Source organism: Oncorhynchus keta, chromosome 14, assembly GCF_023373465.1.
Source record: "Oncorhynchus keta strain PuntledgeMale-10-30-2019 chromosome 14, Oket_V2, whole genome shotgun sequence".
In the NCBI taxonomy this organism is placed as follows: Eukaryota; Metazoa; Chordata; class Actinopteri; order Salmoniformes; family Salmonidae; genus Oncorhynchus; species Oncorhynchus keta.
Window position 1 is genome coordinate 14,235,667 of NC_068434.1, and position 25,737 is coordinate 14,261,403.

The window sequence follows — 25,737 nt, forward strand, 5'->3', positions numbered from 1 at the left end:
GGACAAGACCCGGCCCAAAATCAATTATGTTTTTTTCTACACAGAATATCATACAAAATTATTGCCTGATGATCTTCTGAACTTACCAATAAAATAAATGAACTTCGTTCGTACTGTACATATATCTCCTCCCTTCCTTTTTCTATGTATTGCATTGAAAATATAGTGTCTAACACATTCAGGTAACCTTAAAATTACCTAATTATCAAGCTCAAAGTTTTTATTTTAAAAGTAACTAAATTACTTTTACTCTCAGTACTTTTCAAACGAGCTACTTTTTACTTGAGTAGTTTTTAAAATGTAATTGTAGTAACAATACTTCTACTTGAGTAGAATATTTCAGTAATCTTTCCACCTCTGGTTTTGCCTTTCAGATCACAATGAAGAAAATTAAACGTATACAGGTGGGATCTGATTCTAGATCAGTGCTCCGACTCTAATATGCATGATACATACAGGCCCTGGTGTCAGCAGTAGGCCTTACCTGGAGGAGCCCTGGTGTCAACAGTAGGCCTTACCTGGAGAAGCCCCGGTGTCAACAGTAGGCCTTACCTGGAGTAGCATCCAGCAGAACTGGCTCAGGAGGAAGTAGTGGGAGAAGAGGCCCAGAACGGCACAGCTGTCCTCTGAGTAGACACGGCCACGAAACGCAGACACCAGGAAACAGATCTACAACACACAGAGAGAGAGCGAGAGAGAGAGAGAGAGAGAGAGAGCGAGAGAGAGAGAGAGAGAGAGAGAGAGAGAGAGAGAGAGAGAGAGAGAGAGAGAGAGAGCAAGAGAGAGAGAGAGAGAGCGAGAGAGCGAGAGAGCGAGAGAGAGACATCTGAGAGGCCACAGAAACACACTAATGCACAAACACATTTACGTCATTTACATTTAAGTAATTTACATTTAAGTCACACACAGCAACACAACATTTGCCTGCAGACTATGCTCTTTACTATACACCTCTCCCATCTCTCACACAAACATATACAGCTCTTGCACGTCAAAGACCTTACACAAGCAGAAACACACTTGTCCATTGACACTTTCCCCCTGCAGACTAGTAATTGGATGATTGATGGCTGTGTTATCATGCATGTATTTTGGAAAAGCTGACAATATAAGATACACCTTAGTGACATCCTGCAGACCTGTTACATCACAATGCGCAAACCAAAATAAACAACAAGTGACAAATGCTTCCTGGGTACCCATCCAGGAACCTGTGTGTGTGTCCTACAGTAAATCCTTCAGCTCTCTGATGGCAGAGCTTAATTAACCCTTGGGACAGAGCCTTATGCCAATACCAACCCATAGCAATATTTATGCTTATGTAACAATGTCTGACATCCAGCCCCGTGCCAGTGCAAAACACCAGGGATGGAGGGAGAGAGGGAGGGTGAGAAGGGAAAGAAAAGGAGGACACCGAGTGTCCTAACTCTGCTGGAGAGAAAGGAGACAAGCAAGAGAAAGAGAGATAGAGATTGAAAGAGAGAGAGATAAATAATGAGAGCGAGACAGGAAGGCAGAGAGAGAGAGAGAGAGATAAAAAGAGAGAGTGAGAAAGAGAGAGAGAGAGAGAGAGCTAGAGATAGCGAGAGAGAGAGATACAGGCAGGTAGAGATAGAGAAAGACGATTGAAAGTGAGAGATGGAGGAAGAGAAAGAGAGAGGGATTGAAAGTGAGACAGGCAGAGAAGAGGGAAAAGGACAGTGGCTGCAAAACCTGCCAGACAGCCAGGAGAGCTTCAGAACGTCCAGATGGCAGGTCAAGTACACTGCAGAATTATGCCTCTTCATCTCTCTTACAACTCTCTAGGTGCATCATCATCATCCGACTGCAGCTAATTCATCAAAGTACCATGCTGGTGTAAACACACAGTATTGTATATCGTCTACACTATATACTATACTATACATAGCATACTAATAAACTATAAACTCCGCCCTCTTTCACACACACACAGATAACAACACGCAGGTGTGAATTGCACAACGTTTGTGTGAGCCAGAGTGTTAGATTCTTGACAGGACATAATAAGTATGCGTATTGACTCATGTCTTGTTGTTGGGGTGAATAACATGTTTGTACAGCCGGCTTGTATTTATCAGGTTGACAGTAACGTCAGTGTTACAAGAATATATTTCACCCTAGTATGTATAGTATTTACGTGTGAAGACTTTCATAACTACTGCTTTCGTAACTCTCAAATTGTCAGAGGACCATCCGCATATGGTCATTCTCAGGGAGCTAGTTATATTTCCATGATAGAGCAACATTAGTGTGGAAACCCCAGGATGACAGGAGGGGACACTAGCCCAGAGCCACAGCCTATCCATGATGACTCAGTAAACATCACAAATACCAACTGCTCTCCATATAAGCACCTAAGCCGCGCGAGAGGGCAAACAAGCTCTCCCTTCCAATCAAACAAGTTGAGTATTAGGATGCGCTGCCTATTGCGCTATAGTTGTGCTCAATTTACTTCACAACGCGGTTGCTCAGAGCAACCTAGGGCAGCAAATAGAGCATGAAGCTGTGTCATTTTATTTCAGCGTTGAGATTGCACCTCCACTAGGGTGGTGTGTCAGTTGTTTGGTCCTTTCTGTTCTGTTGTTCTTTTCAAGTTGCTCTTTAAGAAGGGCTCAAGATGGGAACATAGTTTGAAACCCCACCCTGCCGCCGTCATTACAGAGCGACCTTTCCAAAGCAAACAGATAGTTAGTGACTCCACACACCACATATCTCGGATTCTGTTGTTGAATTAGGCAAAAAGTCAGGCTTTATTTAAATTAACAAATGGGGTAATTCTGTTTCCAGTTTGTTTTGCAGCTCTGTATGGTGAGAAAAAAGGAGGGACGATACAGGAAGGACCTGGGATGGAGCCTTTGAAAAAGGTGGTTGCTTAGAATTGTGATTCCGGGCAGCAGTTATTGGGCCCGAATAAAATCTTGGGCAGGGTTTCGGAGTAATACATTACATGTAAGCGATTACAAAAAAACTGTAACTGTAATCCGTTATGTTACCAGCTAAAATATTGTAATCAGATTAGAGATACCTTTGAAAAACTAGATGATTACTTCGAGGATTACTTTTGAATTCCGAAAGGATCTGTTTTCTCAATGACATTCAAATCAGCATTGAAAAAAGGCGCAAGTTTAAGTTTGTTCCACCTGAGTGAGTCTGACCACAAGTCAGAGACCACTATGATGTCAGAGACCACTATGATGACACACCAAATGTGTTTGATGGATTGCTGGAAAAGAGCAGGAGGCTACAGTCCAAGCTATGTCTTCCAATGGTGCGACTGCTGTCGGCATCCAAATATTATCCAACTTGAATAAATGCTTGGAGGTCAGGATGACAGCAGTGGTGTCGTCTACGGTGATACAGATATCACTTATTATTGATATCTACATAGAGCATTGATGTGAATCACACTGCTGCTCTCTCATTTAGATATTCGCGCCTCACGGATTGTGGTTGTTGTGGATGGCTGTTCACAAATCTAAATTTGTGTTTGAACCTAATAATGGTTGAATTCAAGAAGTTTAAGCTGCCAATCAATCATTGTTTAAAAACCAGTAGACAGCCAGTGAAAAATGTGCTCTTGCAACAGCTGCACAGTGCGGATCCCAGCCTATGGAACAACAGCTGCACAGTGCGGATCCCAGCCTATGGAACAACAGCTGCACAGTGCGGATCCCAGCCTATGGAACAACAGCTGCACAGTGCGGATCCCAGCCTATGGAACAACAGCTGCACAGTGAGGATCCCAGCCTATGGAAGTGAATCCCAGCCTGCACAGCTGCACAGTGAGGATCCCAGCCGATGGAATAACAGATACACAGTGCGGATCCCAGCCTATGGAATAACAGCTGCACAGTGAGGATCCCAGCCTATGGAATAACAGATACACAGTGAGGATCCCAGCCTATGGAACAACAGCTGCACAGTGAGGATCCCAGCCTATGGAATAACAGCTGCACAGTGAGGATCCCAGCCTATGGAACAACAGCTGCACAGTGAGGATCCCAGCCTATGGAACAACAGCTGCACAGTGCGGATCCCAGCCTATGGAACAACAGCTGCACAGTGCGGATCCCAGCCTATGGAACAACAGCTGCACAGTGCGGATCCCAGCCTATGGAACAACAGCTGCACAGTGCGGATCCCAGCCTATGGAATAACAGATACACAGTGAGGATCCCAGCCTATGGAACAACAGCTGCACAGTGCGGATCCCAGCCTATGGAACAACAGCTGCACAGTGCGGATCCCAGCCTATGGAACAACAGGCATAGTGAATCCCAGCCTATGGAACAACAGCTGCACAGTGCGGATCCCAGCCTATGGAACAACAGCTGCACAGTGAGGATCCCAGCCTATGGAACAACAGCTGCACAGTGCGGATCCCAGCCTATGGAACAACAGCTGCACAGTGAGGATCCCAGCCTATGGAACAACAGCTGCACAGTGAGGATCCCAGCCTATGGAACAACAGCTGCACAGTGAGGATCCCAGCCTATGGAACAACAGCTGCACAGTGCGGATCCCAGCCTATGGAACAACAGCTGCACAGTGAGGATCCCAGCCTATGGAACAACAGCTGCACAGTGAGGATCCCAGCCTATGGAACAACAGCTGCACAGTGAGGATCCCAGCCTATGGAACAACAGCTGCACAGTGAGGATCCCAGCCTATGGAACAACAGCTGCACAGTGAGGATCCCAGCCTATGGAACAACAGCTGCACAGTGCGGATCCCAGCCTATGGAATAACAGATACACAGTGAGGATCCCAGCCTATGGAACAACAGCTGCACAGTGAGGATCCCAGCCTATGGAACAACAGCTGCATAGTGAGGATCCCAGCCTATGGAACAACAGCTGCATAGTGAGGATCCCAGCCTATGGAACAACAGCTGCACAGTGCGGATCACGCCTTGGTCTTAGTATTTTGTGTTTTCTTTAATTATTTGGTCAGGCCAGGGTGTGACATGGGTTTATGTTGTTGTATTTCGTATTGGGTTTTTTGTATTATTGGGATTGCGGCTGAGTAGGGGTGTTGTATGGGCTTGGCTGCCTGAGGCGGTTCTCAATCAGAGTCAGGTGATTCTCATTGTCTCTGATTGTGAACCGTATTTAGGTAGCCTGGTTTCGCTTTGTATTTCGTCGGTGATTGTTCCTGTCTCAGTGTAGTTTTCACCAGATAGGCTGTATTTAGGTTTCACGTTCCGTTTGTTGTTTTTGTTTCTAATAGTTATTTCATGTATCGCTTTTGTTTTTCTTCATTAAAGACATGAGTAACCACCACGCTGCATTTCGGTCCGACTCTCTTTTGACAAACGAAGGACGCCGTTACAGAATATAACTTAGAAATCCCTCATGAGCTTAAACTGTGTAGTGCAAATTCTGGGTCCAAGAGGCTTCGAAACATCTAATCAATTGGCTACCCAGACAATTTGCGTTGCCCCCCCCCCCCTTTTAAGCCGCTGCTGCTCTCTGTTATTATCTATACATAGTCACTTTAATAATTTTTTAAATTATTTTTTTATATTTTTTATTTGCCCTTTATTTAACCAGGTAGGCTAGTTGAGAACAAGTTCTCATTTGCAACTGCGACCTGGCCAAGATAAAGCATAGCAGTGTGAACAGACAACAAAGAGTTACGCATGGAGTAAACAATTAACAAGTCAATAACACAGTAGAAAAAAAGGGGAGTCTATATACAATGTGTGCAAAAGGTATGAGGAGGTAGGCGAATAATTACAATATTGCAAATTAACACTGGAGTGATAAATGATCAGATGATCATGTACAGGTAGAGAGAGATATTGGTGTGCAATAGAGCAGAAAAGTAAATAAATAAAAACTGTGGGGATGAGGTAGGTGAAAATGGGTGGGCTATTTACCAATAGATTATGTACAGCTGCAGCGATCGGTTAGCTGCTCAGATAGCTGATGTTTGAAGTTGGTGAGGGAGATAAAAGTCTCCAACTTCAGCGATTTTGCAATTCGTTCCAGTCACAGGCAGCAGAGTACTGGAACGAAAGGCGGCCGAATGAGGTGTTGGCTTTAGGGATGATCAGTGAGATACACCTGCTGGAGCGCGTGCTACGGATGGGTGTTGCCATCGTGACCAGTGAACTGAGATAAGGCGGAGCTTTACCTAGCATGGCCTTGTAGATGACCTGGAGCCAGTGGGTCTGGCGACGAATATGTAGCGAGGGCCAGCCGACTAGAGCATACAAGTCGCAGTGGTGGGTAGTATAAGGTGCTTTAGTGACAAAACGGATGGCACTGTGATAAACTGCATCCAGTTTGCTGAGTAGAGTGTTGGAAGCAATTTTGTAGATGACATCGCCAAAGTCGAGGATCGGTAGGATAGTCAGTTTTACTAGGGTAAGCTTGGCAGCGTGAGTGAAGGAGGCTTTGTTGCGGAATAGAAAGCTGACTCTTGATTTGATTTTCGATTGGAGATGTTTGATATGGGTCTGGAAGGAGAGTTTGCAGTCTAGCCAGACACCTAGGTACTTATAGGTGTCCACATATTCAAGGTCGGAACCATCCAGTGTGGTGATGCTAGTCGGACATGCAGGTGCAGGCAGAGATCGGTTGAAAAGCATGCATTTGGTTATACTAGCGTTTAAGAGCAGTTGGAGGCCACGGAAGGAGTGTTGTATGGCATTGAAGCTCGTTTGGAGGTTAGATAGCACAGTGTCCAATGACGGGCCGAAAGTATATAGAATGGTGTCATCTGCGTAGAGGTGGATCAGGGAATCGCCCGCAGCAAGAGCAACATCATTGATATATACAGAGAAAAGAGTCGGCCCGAGAATTGAACCCTGTGGCACCCCCATAGAGACTGCCAGAGGACCGGACAGCATGCCCTCCGATTTGACACACTGAACTCTGTCTGCAAAGTAATTGGTGAACCAGGCAAGGTAGTCATCCGAAAAACCGAGGCTACTGAGTCTGCCGATAAGAATATGGTGATTGACAGAGTCGAAAGCCTTGGCAAGGTCGATGAAGACGGCTGCACAGTACTGTCTTTTTTCGATGGCGGTTATGATGTCGTTTAGTACCTTGAGTGTGGCTGAGGTGCACCCGTGACCGGCTCGGAAACCAGATTGCATAGCGGAGAAGGTACGGTGGGATTCGAGTCAGTGACCTGTTTGTTGACTTGGCTTTCGAAGACCTTAGATATGCAGGGCAGAATGGATATAGGTCTGTAACAGTTGGGGTCCAGGGTGTCTCCCCCTTTGAAGAGGGGGATGACTGCGGCAGCTTTCCAATCCTTGGGGATCTCAGACGATATGAAAGAGAGGTTGAACAGGCTGGTAATAGGGGTTGCGACAATGGCAGCGGATAGTTTCAGAAATAGAGGGTCCAGATTGTCAAGCCCAGCTGATTTATACGGGTCCAGGTTTTGCAGCTCTTTCAGAACATCTGCTATCTGGATTTGGGTAAAGGAGAACCTGGAGAGGCTTGGGCCAGGAGCTGCGGGGGGGGCGGAGCTGTTGGCCGAGGTAGGAATAGCCAGGCGGAAGGCATGGCCAGCCGTTGAGAAATGCTTGTTGAAGTTTTCAATAATCATGGATTTGTCGGTGGTGACCGTGTTCCCTAGCCTCAGTGCAGTGGGCAGCTGGGAGGAGGTGCTCTTGTTCTCCATGGACTTCACAGTGTCCCAGAACTTTTTGGAGTTGGAGCTACAGGATGCAAACTTCTGCCTGAAGAAGCTGACCTTAGCTTTCCTGACTTTCCTGACGTGTATTGGTTCCTGACTTCCCTGAACAGTTGCATATCGCGGGGACTGTTCGATGCTATTGCAGTCCGCCACAGGATGTTTTTGTGCTGGTCGAGGGCAGTCAGGTCTGGAGTGAACCAAGGGCTGTATCTGTTCTTAGTTCTGCATTTTGTGAACGGAGCATGCTTATCTAAAATGGTGAGGAAGTTACTCTTAAAGAATGACCAGGCATCCTCAACTGACGGGATGAGGTCAATGTCCTTCCAGGATACCCGGGCCAGGTCGATTAGAAAGGCCTGCTCACAGAAGTGTTTTTGGGAGCGTTTGACAGTGATGAGGGGTGGTCGTTTGACTGCGGCACCGTAGCGGATACAGGCAATGAGGCAGTGGTCGCTGAGATCCTGGTTGAAGACAGCGGAGGTGTATTTGGAGGGCCAGTTGGTCAGGTGGTGGGTTCCTTGATGATTTGTGTGAGACTTAGGGCATCTAGCCTAGCTTGTAGGACTGCCGGGGTGTTAAGCATATCCCAGTTTAGGTCACCTAACAGAACAAACTCTGAAGCTAGATGGGGGGCAATCAATTCACATATGGTGTCCAGGGCACAGCTGGGAGCTGAGGGGGGTCGGTAGCAGGCGGCAACAGTGAGAGACTTATTTCTGGAGAGAGTAATTTTCAGAATTAGTAGTTCTAACTGTTTGGGTATGGACCTGGAAAGTATGACATTACTTTGCAGGCTATCTCTGCAATTCTACCTACATGTACATATTACCTCATTTACCTCAACTAACCGGTGCCTTGCAATTCGCACATTGACTCTGTACCAGTACCCCCTGTATAAAGTCTCGCTATTGTTATTTTACTGCTGCTAAATGTATGAATGTTTTGTTGATTTGATTTGATTATCATACAGACAGCATCAGATAGATGGGGCTACACATACAGTTTTCTCGCTCGGATGCTTTCTCCGTTTAAGGAAAATTATGAAACACAGAGAGGAAAGAATACATGAATACACGCCACTGACACCAACACAGACTCAGGGGTAGAAGTAACATAGGAAATGTATTTCAGGGACACTCCAATTAGTATGATATGTTACATTTCCTATGGTATGTATTCATTTGTGTATGCCATCACACATTTCGTATGATATGTTACAAATTATAATTTGCATGATATGTTATGAATTCCAATTTGTTGTGGCTAACATTAGCTAGGGGGCCAACACTAAAGTTAGCAAGGTGGTTAACGTTAGCTAGGCTGGGGGATAGGGTGATGGTTAGGGTTTAGGTTAGGAATTAGGTTAAACATTTCGTTGGGATAGGGGGCAGCATTTTCACTTTTGGATGAAAAGCATGCCCAGAGTAAACTGCCTGCTACTCAGTCCCAGATGATAATATATGCATATTATTATTGGTATTGGATAGAAAACACTCTGAAGTTTCTAAAACGATTTGAATGATGTCTGTGAGTATAACAGAACTCATATGGCAGGCAAAAACCTGAGAAAATATCCAACCAGGAAGTGGGAAATCTGAGGTTGCTCGTTTTTCAACTCAGCCCCTATTGAAGATACAGTGGGATATTGGTCATCTTGCACTTCCTAAGGCTTCCACTAGATGTCAACAGTCTTTAGAAACGTGTTTGATGCTTCTACTGTGAAGTGGGGCCGAATGAGAGGGAATGAGTCAGAGGTCTGGCAGAGAGCCACGGGCTTGTGACGCGCGGTCATGTGAGAGTTAGCTCGCGTTCCAATGCTGTTCTACAGACAAAGGAATTCTCCGGTTGGGACACTATTGAAGATTTATGTTAAAAACATCCTAAAGATTGATTCTATTCTTGGTTTGATATGTTTCCACGACCAGTAAAAAACTTTTTGGACTTTTCGTCCGACCTTTCTGCTGGCCTTGCATGCGCGTTTGGATTTGTTTACATACGCCATAACAGAAGGAGGTATATGGACATAAATTATGAACGTTATTGAACAAATCAAACATTTATTGTGGAACTGGGAGCCCTGGGAGTGCAATCTGATGAAAATGATCAAAGGTAAGTGAATATTTATAATGCTATTTCTGACTAATGTTGACTTCACAACATAGCGGATAATTATTTGGCTGGTTTGGGCTCTGAGCTCCGTACTCAGATTATTTTATGGTTTGTTTTTTCCGTAAAGTTAAAAAAAAATCTGACACAGCGGTTGCATTAAGGCGAAGTTTATCTAAAGTTCCATTTATAATAGTTGTATCTATTATCAATGTTTATTATGAGTATTTCTGTAAATTGATGTGGCTCTCTGCAAAATCACAGCATGTTTTGGAACTACTGAACATAACACGCCAATGTAAAATGAGATTTTTGGATATAAATATACACTTTATCGAACAAAACATACATGTATTGTGTATGTAACATGAACATGAAGTCCTATGTAACATGAAGTCCTATGAGTGTCATCTGATGAAGATCATCAAAGATTAGTGATTAATTGAATCTATATTTCTGCTTTTTGTTACTCCTCTCTTTGGCTGGAAAAATGGCTGCATTTTTCTGTGACTTGGTGGTGACCTAACATTCCGCTAGAGGAACCCCGTTCCCAGACAGGTTAAAGGGTTAGAGGAAGGGTTAGCTTACATGCTAAGTAGTTGCAAATTGGTAAGTAGCTAAAATTCTAAAGCTGTCCGTGATGAGATTCGAACACGCAACTAAATGGGTTACTAGATGTTTGCGGTATATTCATATTATACACTCACCCATCCACTCCGACCAACCACCCTACTTTAGCTTTTGCCTTAAGTAACCATCTGTCTTATGTAACCATACCAAACGTAACATATCATACTAATTTGAGTGTCCTGGACTTATGTTTACTACGGTACCTCTAGTGTATTAGACCAGGCTGCACACACACAAACTTGATTTTCTCTTCTTCGCGTGCCTTGTCAGAGTGTAGCCTATATTGCATGGCAGGGAGAGGGTCAGCTCCAGTCAATAAGCCCACCCCCAGACAGAGCCTGTCCATTGATTAAAGCGACAGTACAACCCCACCCACCATTCCCCTCCCGCCCCTCTTCTGTTTCAGACAGTCTCTCTATCTCATGACCTTTCTGCCTGAGACCTTGACCACCACACTCCCAAACCAGCACCCCCTTCCACTGCTCCAAACTCCTTTAATCCTAATTGAGATAACAGGTATACCAAATTGTTTTCAGCATCTGTTTTGTAAGATCATACAGAGGTGTATGATAGCTACCTCGTTGGCTTGGATGGTTTCCTACGTAGCTACCTCATTGGCTTGGATGGTTTCTGTTTATGTGTATAGCCTTTAGCGTGCTGGTGGTGGTAGCTAGCACAGACGTGTGGAACTGTAAGTAGAGGCTAGAGGGGCTGCAGCTGCTGTGGCTACATAGCTAAACGGCCGAGTCATGATAGCTAAATCACCACATCTCTCTCTATCTGCTCTGTTGGCTAATGGTGACCCTGTGATGACATAACAGAGACCCGATAGGGGTGCTACTCTAGCCAGAGGGCCTTGAAAAGAAGGTGTGTGTGATTGTGTGTGTACTGAGCCATTTACTTTATGTTTGTATTCTTATCTTTAATTTTTTCAGTCAAACATCCAGGGATGTATTGTTCTCTGCTGGGTGAGACTCAGGGTTCAGAAAGCCTAAATCTTATACAGAGCCTTCAGAAAGTATTCACACCCCTGGACTTTGTCCACATTTTGTTGTGTTACAGCCTGAATTTAAAATGGATTAAATTGAGATGTTGTGTCACTTATCAATACACTATACCCCATAATGTCAGATGCATTTTATTTGTAGAACATTTTCACAATTAAAAGCTTAAAATATCTTGAGTCTATAAGTATTCAACCCCTTTGTTATGGCAAGCCTAAATAAGTTCAGGAGTAAAATGTGCTAAAAAAATCACATAATAAGTTGCATGAACTCATTCTGTATTCAATAATAGTATTTAACATGATTTTTTTAATGACTACCTCATCTCTGTACCCGACATAATTATCTGTAAGGTCCCTCAATCGAGTAGTGAATTTCAAGTACAGATTCAACCACAAAGACCAGGGAGTTTTTCAATGCATAGAAGGGAAGATCAGTCAAAAAAAAGAAAAGGAGATGCTGAATGTCTGGGACGGCAGCGTAGCCTAGTGGTTAGAGTGTTGGACTAGTAACCAAAAGGTTGGAAGATCAAATCCCCAAACTGATAAGGTACAAATCTGTTGTTCCACTCCTGAACAAGGAGGAACCCACTGTTCCTAGGCCGTCATTGAAAATAAAAGTTGGTTCTTAAATGACTTGCCTAGTAAAATGTAAAAAAAGGTAAATATCCCTTTGAGCAAGATGAAGTTTTTAATTAGGCTTTGGATGGTATATCTATACACCCAGTCATTACAAAGATACAGGTGACTATCGTAAATCATTTGCCGGAGAGGAAGGAAACTGCTTAGGGATTTCACCATGAGATCAAAGTTGATTTAAATAAAGTTTGAGTTTAATGACTGTGAAAACAGAGGATGGATCAACATCATTACAGTTACTCCACAATACTAACCTAAATGACAGAGTGAAAAGAAGGAAGCCTGTAGAGAACACAAATATTCCAAAACATCCATCATGTTTGCAATGAGGCATGCAAGTAAAGAATGTGGCAAAGAAATAAACTTTTTGACCTGAATACAAAGTGTTATGAGCAAATCCAAAAACTTGACGTAGCTTGAAGAATTTAAAAAATAATAATGGGCAAATATTGTACAATCCAGGGGTGGAAAGCTTTTAGTCCTACTTCAATAGACTCACAGCTGTAATCACTGTCAAAGGTGATTCTAACATGTATTTATTTTTTATTTAACCAGATAGGCCAGTTAAGAACAAGTTCTCATTTACAACTGGCCAAGATAAAGCAAAGCAGTACGACAAAAATAACAGAATTACACATAGGATAAACAAATATACAGTCAATAACACAATAGGAAATCTGTATACAGTGTGTGCAAATGAAGTAAGGAGGTAAATAGGCCATAGATTACAAATAGGCCATAGATTACAATTTAGCAATTTACACTGGAGTGATATATGTGCAGACGAGGATGTGCAAGTAGAAATAATGATGTGCAAAAGAGCAGAAAAACAAAAACAAATATGGGGATGAGGTAGGTAGTTGATTGGATGGGCTATTTACAGATGGGCTGTGTACAGCGCAGCGATCGGTATACAAGTCTCCAACTTCAGTGATTTTTGCAATTCGTTCCTGTCATTGGCAGCAGAGAACTGCAAGGAAAGGCAGCCAAAGCGGGTGTTGGCTTTGGGGATGACCAGTGAAATATACCTGCTGGAGCACGTGCTATGGGTGGGTATTTCTATGGTGACCAGTGAGATGAGATAAAGCAGAGCTATACCTAGCAAAGACTTATAGATGACCTGGAGCCAGTGGGTTTGGCAACGAATATGTAGCAAGGCCCAGCCAGTGAGAGCATACAGGTCGCAGTGGTGGGTAGTATATGGGGCTTTGGTGAGAAAAGGGATGGCACTGGGCGTTTTTGTGCAGTCATGTAACGGTTGTCTTCCTCTGACGAGGAGGAGTAGTAGGAAGGATCGGAGGACCAATGCGCAGCGTGGTAAGTTTTCATGATATTTATTATAACTCAGAACACTAAAGAATAAAACAACAAAGAGAATGAAATGAAACCGAAACAGTTCTGTCTGGTGCAGACACAAAACAGAAAAGAATCACCCACAACTCAAGGGTGAAAACAGGCTACCTAAGTATGGTTCTCAATCAGGGACAACGATTGACAGCTGCCTCTGATTGAGAACCATACCAGGCCAAACACAGAAATCCCAAATCATAGAAAAAAGAACATAGACTGCCCACCCGAACTCATGCCAAGACCATACTAAAACAAAGACAAAACAAAGGAACTAAGGTCAGAACGTGACAAGTCAAGTCTGGAGTGAACCATATCTGTTCTTATTTCTACATATTTTCAAAGGGGCATGCTTATTTAATTAAGATAGGGTTTTTTTCAGACATTTTTCATGCATTTTAGAATTTTTCTTCCACCTCAACATATTTTGTGTAGAACGTTGGCCAAAAATGACAACTAAATCCATTTTAATACCACTTTGTAACAACAAAAATGTGGAAAAAGTCAAAGGTTGTGGATACTTTTTGAAGGCGCTGTATATCAAGTACAATTAAATCATTTTCTGTCAGCGATCTACACTAAATACTCTGTAAATAGGGGAGATCGACAGACTTCAGTCGGGGGAGATCGACAGACTTCAGTCGGGGGAGATCGACAGACCTCAGTCGGCGGAGATCGACAGACCTCAGTCGGGGGAGATCGACAGACCTCAGTCGGGGGAGATCGACAGACCTCAGTCGGGGGAGATCGACAGACCTCAGTCGGGGGAGATCGACAGACCTCAGTCGAGGGAGATCGACAGACCTCAATCGGGGGAGATCGACAGACCTCAGTCGGGGGAGATCGACAGACCTCAGTCGGGGGAGATCGACAGACCTCAGTCGGGGGAGATCGACAGACCTCAGTCGGGGGAGATCGACAGACTTCAGTCGGGGGAGATCGACAGACTTCAGTCGGGGGAGATCGACAGACTTCAGTCGGGGGAGATCGACAGACTTCAGTCGGGGGAGATCGACAGACCTCAGTCGGGGGAGATCGACAGACCTCAGTCGGGGGAGATCGACAGACCTCAGTCGGGGGAGATCGACAGACCTCAGTCGAGGGAGATCGACAGACCTCAGTCGGGGGAGATCGACAGACTTCAGTCGAGGGAGATCGACAGACCTCAATCGAGGGATGAGGGAACAGACAGACAAAGGCCAAAGCCGTTTAGCAAACTCCAGGTGTTTACATTTGTCAGATGTATGGAAGAATGTGTTTAAGATCCCTCTCAATGTGCTCTCCAATCTCATATATATATTTGTAAAGGCCCGGTGCGGTTATCCTCACAAGGGATGGTGCTAGAGTTTTGAAAACGGGGGTGCCAATCATTTTGACCCATACGTTTTTGAGAGAAAAATTATTACTTGTTAAACAAAATCTCTTTCTCTGAGCAATTGCATCACTATAAAATAAATGATTTTGTGAGCATACAATATAGTTGCATACATTTTTACTTACTTTTATCAAGGGTGCCAATAACTTTGGTTGTGACTGTATATACACAGTGCACTCTGGTGAAACATGAACCACTAAGGCACGCCTGAACAAACAACTAAAAGCCTGCCTCTAATTTCTGATCCCAGGGTACCAGGGTCTCTCTCTCTCTCTCACACAGATGCAACCCAGTTCCAGGCACCTCTGCGCCCAGGGAATAGATACATGCCTGACATTGCAGCAGAGTGGAAGAGCAGAGGTGGGACTAAGGGAATAAAGCTTCCTCTGTGGAAGACTGCATGTGTGTTTGTCTCAGTGCCAGGTTGTTATTGTTTTATGTCTCTGGTCTGAAGGGATTAGACGTGATGTCAGATTGTGCTGTCTCAGTGCCAGGTTGTTATTGTTTTATGTCTCTGGTCTGAAGGGATTAGACGTGATGTCAGATTGTGCTGTCTCAGTGCCAGGTTGTTATTGTTTTATGTCTCTGGTCTGAAGGGATTAGACGTGATGTCAGATTGTGCTGTCTCAGTGCCAGGCTGTTATTGTTTTTATGTCTCTGGTCTGAAGGGATTAGACGTGATGTCAGATTGTGCTGTCTCAGTGCCAGCTGGAGGTTGTTTTTCTGTCTTTGGGATAAATATTGGGGCGGCAGGTAGCCTAGTGGTTAGAGCATTGGGCCAGTAGCCGAAAGGTTGCTGGAACAAATCTCTGAGCTGACATGGTAAAAATCTGTTGTTCTGCCCCTGAACAAGGCAGCTAACCCACTGTTCCCCAATTGGCCGTTATTGAAAATAAGAATTTGTTCTTAACTAACTTGCCTAGTTAAATGATATATATATTTTTTAAGAATAAAGTGATCTCAAGATGAAATCCAATGTATCTGAGGTATGCAAACGAGGTTTGAACAAGAGTTAGGATTTGAGGTCTCAATAAAGCCTACAACAAATTGACATCCAATTGGCTTTTTATCTATTTAAACCATTGATGGTAACACAAAGCTGTTGCATGCAATTAGGATTAAACTGCGAACTACAAAACAAAGTTATTGCTAATGATTCAGCAATCACTGAAAACAACAGCAGCTTTTGTGATAAAATATAACCTCACAGAAGAACACAAGGAAAAAGATGTCAAACAATGAGTGCGAGGAATTTAGTATCATGGCTTCTTGGTGCTGATCCTGGAGGCATCCTCCTTCCTTGTGTTGTGCTAATCTAACCCAATCGATAGCGCTGTGTGCTGATGCTAGCTAGCTAGCGTGCCACTGGGCTAATAATAGGATCTGACAGAAGCATTACATCAGTGGGAGTGGAGACCTGTCCGCCAGACGGTCCATAGCACCAGTCGGCCGTCCTTTCCACTCCTTCTCTCCCTCCGCCCCCTCCTCCCTCTCTCCCTTCCTCCTCTATCAGCTACCGGTCTGAACTAGCTCTTTCCAGCCCAGGCAACATCTTGGGTGTTTCCTCAGCTGCTTTTGTTCAGACACAGACTGCAGTGCAGAGCACCAGCTTAAGCCCACGCCGACCCCCACCCCCATCCCCAGTGGGCCCTAGCTTCCTCCATCCCATCCCTCAGACACAGGCAAGCAGCCTGCTACTGGTCTCCTCCAGCAGCCCCACCCCATCAGGTCACATAGGTATGGCTAGCTCACTCGTTGGTGGGTTTGTGGGGCAGTGTGGGACAATGTGGTCTCAGGGAAATGTATATTATTCTGTACATAAATCCGTCCCACTCCATTTTGTATGACATGTTACATTATGAATGGAATAGCAGTCGTACAATATTATACAAATTAGAGAACATATAGTATCATACGTCTTACCTGGTCGAATAATAACGTACGAATGGGATGATGTAATTTATCATACATCTTGTATAGTATTGCGAGTCATTATCTGAGACCAGGTTACTTGTTGCACTGTTACAACAAAAAAGAGAATTACTTGCACCTGCCTACCCAGGTAGGATGGTGACAGAGTGAAAAACAACCTACCGCAGCACGGTACGTGCTCAGAGTTTTAACAGCAACAACAGCAGAGGAAATGGGAACATCTAACTGCTACGTACATACCGTGTATTCAGAAAGTATTCAGACCCCTTGACTTTTTCCACATTTTGTTACATTACAGCTTTATTCTAAAATGGATCAAATTGTCCCCCCCCCCTCTCATCAATCTACACACAATACCCCATAATAACAAAACAAAAAAAGCTTTTTTAAATATTTGCAAATGTATAAAAAAAAACGGAAAAATCACATTTACATTAGAATTCAAACCCTTTTCTCAGGACTTTGTTTAATTGCATCAAGAAGGCCCTCCTCTGTAACTTGGGTTTCACATGAGTACAGCTGTTAACTGTACAAATGTGCCTAATTGGTTTATTAAAACATGTTCAAGTTCACAACTGTGCACTTTTACTATAATAGCTACTGTAAATTGGACAGTGCAGTTAGATTAACAATACATTTCTGCCCATATCAGATATGTCTATGGGGGGTGGGGCGTGGGGGGGATCCTGTAGATGTTAACTTATTCTGTGCCTCTATGGTACAGTTTGTATTGCTATCTATCTGTGTGGTCAGTCTTTATATTCCCTTTGTTAACATGAACACTTTTGACCTAAATTGTTTTTAAGAGATGAGCACTGGCTTGGTTTTTGCGCTGACATGCATTGTCAAATCAAATCAAATTTTATTGGTTACATACACATAGTTAGCAGATGTTCATTTGAGTGAAGTGAAATGCTTGAGCTTCTAGATCCGACAGTGTAGTAATATCTAACAAGTAATATAACAAATTCACAACAACTACCTAATACACACAAATGTAAAGGGATGAATAAGAATATGTACATATGGATGAGCGATGGTCGTGCGGCTTAGGCAAGATGCAGTAGATGGTATAGAATACAGTATATATATGGATGAGAGATGGCCGTGTGGCTTAGGCAAGATGCAGTAGATGGTATAGAATACAGTATATATATGGATGAGAGATGGCCGTGTGGAATAGGCAAGATGCAGTAGATGGTATATAATACAGTATATATATGGATGAGAGATGGCCGTGTGGAATAGGCAAGATGCAGTAGATGGTATAGAATACAGTATATATATGGATGAGAGATGGCCGTGTGGAATAGGCAAGATGCAGTAGATGGTATAGAATAGAGTATATATATGGATGAGCGATGGCCGTGTGGCTTAGGCAAGATGCAGTAGATGGTATAGAATACAGTATATATATGGATGAGAGATGGCCGTGTGGAATAGGCAAGATGCAGTAGATGGTATAGAATACAGTATATATATGGATTTGCGATGGCCGTGCGGCTTAGGCAAGATGCAGTAGATGGTGTAGAATACAGTATATATATGGATGAGCGATGGCCGTGTGGCTTAGGCAAGATGCAGTAGATGGTATAGAATACAGTATATATATGGATGAGCGATGGCCGTGCGGCTTAGGCAAGATGCAGTAGATGGTGTAGAATACAGTATATACAGTGGGGCAAAAAAGTATTTAGTCAGCCACCAATTGTGCAAGTTCTCCCACTTAAAAAGATGAGAGAGGCCTGTTATTTTCATAATAGGTACACTTCAACTATGACAGACAAAATGAGAAAAAGAAAATCCAGAAAATCACATTGTCGGATTTTTAACGATTTGGGTGGCAGGGTAGCCTAGTGGTTAGAGCGTTGGACTAGTAACCGCAAGGTTGTGAGTTCAAACCCCAGAGCTGACAAGGTACAAATCTGTTGTTCTGCCCCTGAACAGGCAGTTAACCCACTGTTCCCAGGCCATCATTGAAAATAAGAATTTGTTTTTAACTGACTTGCCTGGTCAAATAAAGGTAAAATAAAAATAAATAAATACATTTGCAAATTATGGTGGAAAATAAGTATTTGGTAAATAACAAAAGTTTCTCAATACTTTGTTATATACCCTTTGTTGGCAATGACAGAGGTCAAACGTTTTCTGTAAGTCTTCACAAGGTTTTCACACACTGTTGCTGGTATTTTGGCCCATTCCTCCATGCAGATCTCCTCTAGAGCAGTGATGTTTTGGGGCTGTTGCTGGGCAACACGGACTTTCAACTCCCTCCAAAGATTTTCTATGGGGTTAAGATCTGGAGACTGGCTAGGCCACTCCAGGACCTTGAAAAGCCACTCCTTCGTTGCCCGGGAGGTGTGTTTTGGATCATTGTCATGCTGAAAGATCCAGCCACGTTTCATCTTCAATGCCCTTGCTGATGGAAGGAGGTTTTCACTCAAAATCTCACGATACATGGCCCCATTCATTCTTTCCTTTACACGGATCAGTCGTCCTGGTCCCTTTGCAGAAAAACAGCCCCAAAGCATGATGTTTCCACCCCCATGCTTCACAGTAGATATGGTGTTCTTTGGATGCAACATGACGAGTTGAGTTTTACCAAAAAGTTCTATTTTGTTTTCATCTGACCATATGACATTCTCCCAATCTTCTTCTGGATCATCCAAATGTTCTCTAGCAAACTTCAGACGGGTCTGGACATGTACTGGCTTAAGCAGGGGGACACGTCTGGCACTGCAGGATTTGAGTCCCTGGCGGCGTAGTGTGTTACTGATGGTAGGCTTTGTTACTTTGGTCCCAGTTCTCTGCAGGTCATTCACTAGGTCCCCCCGTGTGGTTCTGGGATTTTTGCTCACCGTTCTTGTGATCATTTTGACCCCACGGGGTGAGATTTGCGTGGAGCCCCAGATCGAGGGAGATTATCAGTGGTCTTGTATGTCTTCCATTTCTTCATATTTGCTCCCACAGTTGATTTATTCAAACCAAGCTGCTTACCTATTGCAGATTCTTCCCAGCCTGGTGCAGGTCTACAATTTTGTTTCTGGTGTCCTTTGAAATCTTGCTTGTTTGTAGGTGACCAAATACTTATTTTCCACCATAATTTCCAAATAAATTCATTAAAAATCCTACAATGTGATTTTCTGGATTTTTTTCCCTCATTTTGTCAGTCATAGTTTAAGTGTACCTATGATGAAAATTACAGGCTTCTCTCATCTTTTTAAGTGGGAGAACTTGCACAATTGGTGGCTGACTAAATACGTTTTTGCCCCACTGTATATGGATGAGCGATGGCCGTGCGGCTTAGGCAAGATGCAGTAGATGGTATAGAATACAGTATATATATGGATGAGCGATGGCCGTGCGGCTTAGGCAAGATGCAGTAGATGGTATAGAATACAGTATATATATATGGATGAGAGATGGCCGTGTGGCTTAGGCAAGATGCAGTAGATGGTATAGAATACAGGATATTTATGGATGAGAGATGGCCGTGTGGCTCAGGCAAGATGCAGTAGATGGTATAGAATACAGGATATTTATGTAAATAAGGCATTTCTGTTATTCATTTTTAATACATTTGCAACAATTTCTAGAATGAAGGATAATGAAGGATAATAAAAAAAAAAAAATACAGATAATGGATCATTAAGGATAATGAAAGATAATGAAATATAATAAAGGACAATAGAAAATGTAGGATAACGAAGAATAATGGATAACACATGATAATGGTCAATGAAAGATAATGGATCATACATAATTGAGTATAATGAAGAATAATGGATAATGATGGTGGTTGCAGCACTGTTCCAACGGAGAATGCAATGCCTGTTTCTAATTCACTAGGATACAGGGAAAAATGTGATCCTCTTATAACAAAAAGACCCCGTCAAAACACCAATGACAATACCTGTGACGACCGTTCTTAAACAGAGAGCCCTGCGTGCCGTAGGAGATGACATTTTGCTGTTGCTGTTTGACACCTTGTACAAGTTGCTTCAGGTCAATGCGTATCAGTAAAGTTCACTCATGTTTTCGGTCAACACTCTCCGCGAGCCTGGCTGAATCCACAAGGACTGGGCTGTTTTCAAATAAACAACCAGTCCTGTTTCGCACCCAAACAACCACCACGCTCCTCCGCCCCCTTGGGACATCATCACCCGCACCACAGAGACCATCGCGAGGAGTCGGGGGTGAGAGGGGAACGTGGGAAGAGACAGAAACAATGTTGAATGCATCACGAGCCTGCACAAAGCTACGACTTGAGGAGCTATGAGGGTGTTCATATAAAATATCACGGCTTCCTATACGTGAGATGATGATAGTGGTTCCTAAAACAGCAAGGCCAGCAGGGACCATGGTCACACGTTTGAAAACATGGCTATCACTCCATCAGGTCCACAGAGCCATACCCATGTCCATTTGTCTGGTAACGAGATCGCCATAGTGACAGCAAAGAAGGAGAATCAACCGATTCTATGCACATAAAAGCTGTTGAACTGCCAACTGAACTGCTACGGTATGTGATGGGAAGTATGTTTTATTTTATTTTAATTTCACCTTTATTTAACCAGGTAGGCTAGTTGAGAACAAGTTCTCATTTGCAACTGCGACCTGGCCAAGATAAAGCACAATAAAGGCACAACTTTAAAAGTTTGTTGGGTTGGTTGCATCATCACCAGAGCCACACGCCTCTCTGTAATCAGGGGGATCACCTAACTGTGCAACTGTAATCAGGGTGATCACCTAACTGTGCAACTGTAATCAGGGGGATCACCTAACTGTGCAACTGTAATCAGGGGATCACCTAACTGTGCAACTGTAATCAGGGGGATCACCTAACTGTGCAACTGTAATCAGGGGGATCACCTAACTGTGCAACTGTAATCAGGGGGATCACCTAACTGTGCAACTGTAATCAGGGGGATCACCTAACTGTGCAACTGTAATCAGGGGGATCACCTAACTGTGCAACTGTAATCAGGGGGATCACCTAACTGTGCAACTGTAATCAGGGGGATCACCTAACTGTGCAACTGTAATCAGGGGGATCACCTAACTGTGCAACTGTAATCAGGGGGATCACCTAACTGTGCAACTGTAATCAGGGGGATCACCTAACTGTGCAACTGTAATCAGGGGGATCACCTAACTGTGCAACTGTAATCAAAGGATCCCGTCACCACTTGACATCCATTTGAGAGATTTGGAGGGGGACTGGGGATTACATCACTGGATCATTGCATCCCTTCCTGATATCATGATCCTGTCCAATAGGAGTGGGTGCTTGATGACTGTATAATGGTCCGTTGACCGAAGAGGGATCCCCCAGTATTGTACTGTACGAAGACTACTGCATTCATCAATGAGTGGATCAATACATGAGGCAGGTCAGGTTAGGCACTGAACATTCAGTCCTGCTGTCCACACAGCCAATTCTGATGTGATTAATCAGCTGTTGCAGCCACTATATCTGGCTGTTTCAAATGAATGTCTTTAGGAAATGAATTCTTATCTAACATCACATAGGCAGCTTTTGCACACTGACATTGGAAGGCTGTACTTGTCTTTAGGGATGCCTGGGTGCAGTGCTTTGTTGAAGAATATCCAGACTGCTTGAGTATACAGTAGGACAGGACTGTTTCCAGCATAAAGCCTCCAGAACAACCAGCAAATGAGTTCTAGGAGACAGAGCTTAGGGCTTCAACTGTTTCTACTTGGAGCAGAGCCTTGAAATGTATTAGTGTGCTCTAACAGCATGGCATTAGATTGCAGTGGCGGTCTTTGGAACTATTCATTGGCAGGCCATTCATTTGTTCTGCTTTCTGTGAGCTCTGACCATGGATGGAGAGTGGCCCCAACAGGACAGAGTGGGTAACGACTGACAGCAAGAGCAGCTGGACTAGCTATCGCTCTTCCTTGAGTGGCACAGTCAGAGAGTGTATGTGTTTGTGGGTGTGTGTGTGCGAGTGCGTGCCTGCGCGCATGTGTGTGTGAGAGAGTGAGAGACTGTGCTCCTTGGTGTGTTGTCATGGTAACCCTCGCCTTTCCACAGATGAAGCTTGGTTCTGTCCCAACACTTCTCTGACGTAGTGTTAACCTAAACAAAGCTCTATGACTGGGCAGACTGAGTGTGATTGGCTGTTACTCTGTACTGGGAACAAAAGTTTTAAATATAACCAAGGCTCAGTCTAATTAGGGACATTTCCACTCAGCAGCACATCCAGGCTCTTCCAGGAAATTGATCCTTTCTCCTTTTCTATTTCGGGCCGGCACACCAATCATTGGGCTTCCAGCCCTGCACAGTGTTGTTCTTAAACCTAACATTTGTCTTATTTCAACATTGTTACAGTTCAGAAAGCAAACGCTACAATGTGCAACATTGTTACAGTTCAGAAAGCAAACACTACAATGTGCAACATTGTTACAGTTCAGAAAGCAAACGCTACAATGTGCAACATTGTTACAGTTCAGAAAGCAAACACTACAATGTGCAACATTGTTACAGTTCAGAAAGCAAACGCTACAATGTGCAACATTGTTACAGTTCAGAAAGCAAACGCTACAATGTGCAACATTGTTACAGTTCAGAAAGCAAATGCTACAATGTGCAACATTGTTACAGTTCAGAAAGCAAATGCTACAATGTGCAACATTGTTACAGTTCAGAAAGCAAACGCTACAATGTGCAACATTGTGGGAAATGGAGCAAGGCCTTTTCAACAAAGGCAAGCCACTGGTTACACAGAGTTGTATATGACATGACTGTATGTCATAGTTAAGATATCATCAATACTGGTATACTGAGGTATCAACCAATAGTCAATCATCTATACTGGTATACTGAGGTATCAACCAAGAGTAAATCATCAATACTGGTATACTGAGGTATCAACAAATAGTAAATCATCAATACTGGTATACTGAGGTATCAACAAATAGTAAATCATCAATACTGGTATACTGAGGTATCAACAAATAGTAAATCATCAATACTGGTATACTGAGGTATCAACAAATAGTAAATCATCAATACTGGTATACTGAGGTATCAACAAATAGTAAATCATCAATACTGGTATACTGAGGTATCAACAAATAGTAAATCATCAATACTGGTATACTGAGGTATCAACAAATAGTAAATCATCAATACTGGTATACTGAGCTATCAACAAATAGTAAATCATCAATACTGGTATACTGAGGTATCAACCAATAGTAAATCATCAATACTGGTATACTGAGGTATCAACAAATAGTAAATCATCAATACTGGTATACTGAGGTATCAACAAATAGTAAATCATCAATACTGGTATACTGAGGTATCAACCAATAGTAAATCATCAATACTGGTATACTGAGGTATCAACAAATAGTAAATCATCAATACTGGTATACTGAGGTATCAACAAATAGTAAATCATCAATACTGGTATACTGAGGTATCAACCAATAGTAAATCATCAATACTGGTATACTGAGGTATCAACAAATAGTAAATCATCAATACTGGTATACTGAGGTATCAACAAATAGTAAATCATCAATACTGGTATACTGAGGTATCAACAAATAGTAAATCATCAATACTGGTATACTGAGGTATCAACAAATAGTAAATCATCAATACTGGTATACTGAGGTATCAACAAATAGTAAATCATCAATACTGGTATACTGAGGTATCAACAAATAGTAAATCATCAATACTGGTATACTGAGGTATCAACAAATAGTAAATCATCAATACTGGTATACTGAGGTATCAACCAATAGTAAATCATCAATACTGGTATACTGAGGTATCAACCAATAGTAAATAATCTTAGTAACAGGCTGTGCCAGGAAGGGCGCTATATGCAAAAGCAACACAACACCACTGACCCCATTATTCTCAGTAAACAAACAAATCAACCATATCAAGCCAGTGAGTTGACCATGAGTTTTCCCTGTATCACCTTCCAAAGTTCAGTCTGAAACAGATTTAGAGCCTGACTCATTTATCGTGTACATAAAAAGTACACAGCCAAAATAAATACACTTTAAACGACACAACAGTCAAGTAAAAAAAAACTAAATGGTCTATGTAATGATGGTAATCCAGCTTTTCTCAGAACTCCCACGGAAACAAGAATGAGACATCTCAAATGGATTATCTTGCCCACAAACTTGAATAAACACTTGGAACAGTTTGTTTAAAACTAAAAGCGTAAAACCACGACTGTTTACACAACAGCAGCAACATAATATTTTTGAACATTGTGAACTGCTTTATAAAACACAAACTGACTAACTAGTAAAACATTTGCAGCACAAGTAGAAGGGTCTATAGATGTGCCACAATAGTAGGATTGTAGGCTACCATTAATCTGGAGGAGAAATAAACACACTCCTGTTTAGGCGAGGTGCTGGCTAGCGGAGTAGAACAGGAGAGCTCCACACAGGGTATAACGATGAAGACAGCTGGTCTGTGGAAACGTTGGTTATTAGGTTATTAAACGACTGCATCTGAGCTCCTAGAGTGTTTGGCTCTCCTTTTCTTTACCATTTGTTACGCACGCCTCTATGAAGAGGGAACGCAACACCCTGCTACAACTAAACTCTCCGTGAAGTGAAAAAGGTATGGACTGTAGGTGCGAGTAAGGATGACAACAGACAGAATGTGGTACCGTTTACAAGGACTTTATTCCTTTACACGGTAATATGGGGAGAAGGGGCTGGACGGAACCAAAGCAAAGAAAGTAAATCTCAAAGCCCCCCCCCTCTCCTATCTTACCTGCCTACCCACTACTTACCTCATTTAGCACCACCTGGTGCCCTACCCAAAATACAGGGGGCAAATCTACCTCCAGCAAAATCTCTAGCAAATCTACCTCCAGCAAAATCTCTGCAATGACCTCCCAGCAAAACTCTCTAGCAAATCTCTGCAATGACCTCCCAGAAAATCTCTCTAGAAAAATCTCTACAATGACCTCCCAGCAAATCTCTCCCTCCTGAACAGAACACTGGCTTCAGAATG

General features: G+C 43.0%; 1 protein-coding gene across 1 annotated transcript in view; it reads right to left on the minus strand.

Annotated features, from left to right (window-relative positions):
* The window catches only part of LOC118394018 (adhesion G-protein coupled receptor V1), a 285,170-nt gene that overhangs the window by 59,136 nt on the left and 200,297 nt on the right, over window positions 1–25,737 (minus strand). Inside the window, 1 exon segment of the mRNA XM_052461147.1 lies at window positions 553–669. Within this exon segment, the coding sequence (XP_052317107.1) occupies window positions 553–669 (117 nt within the window).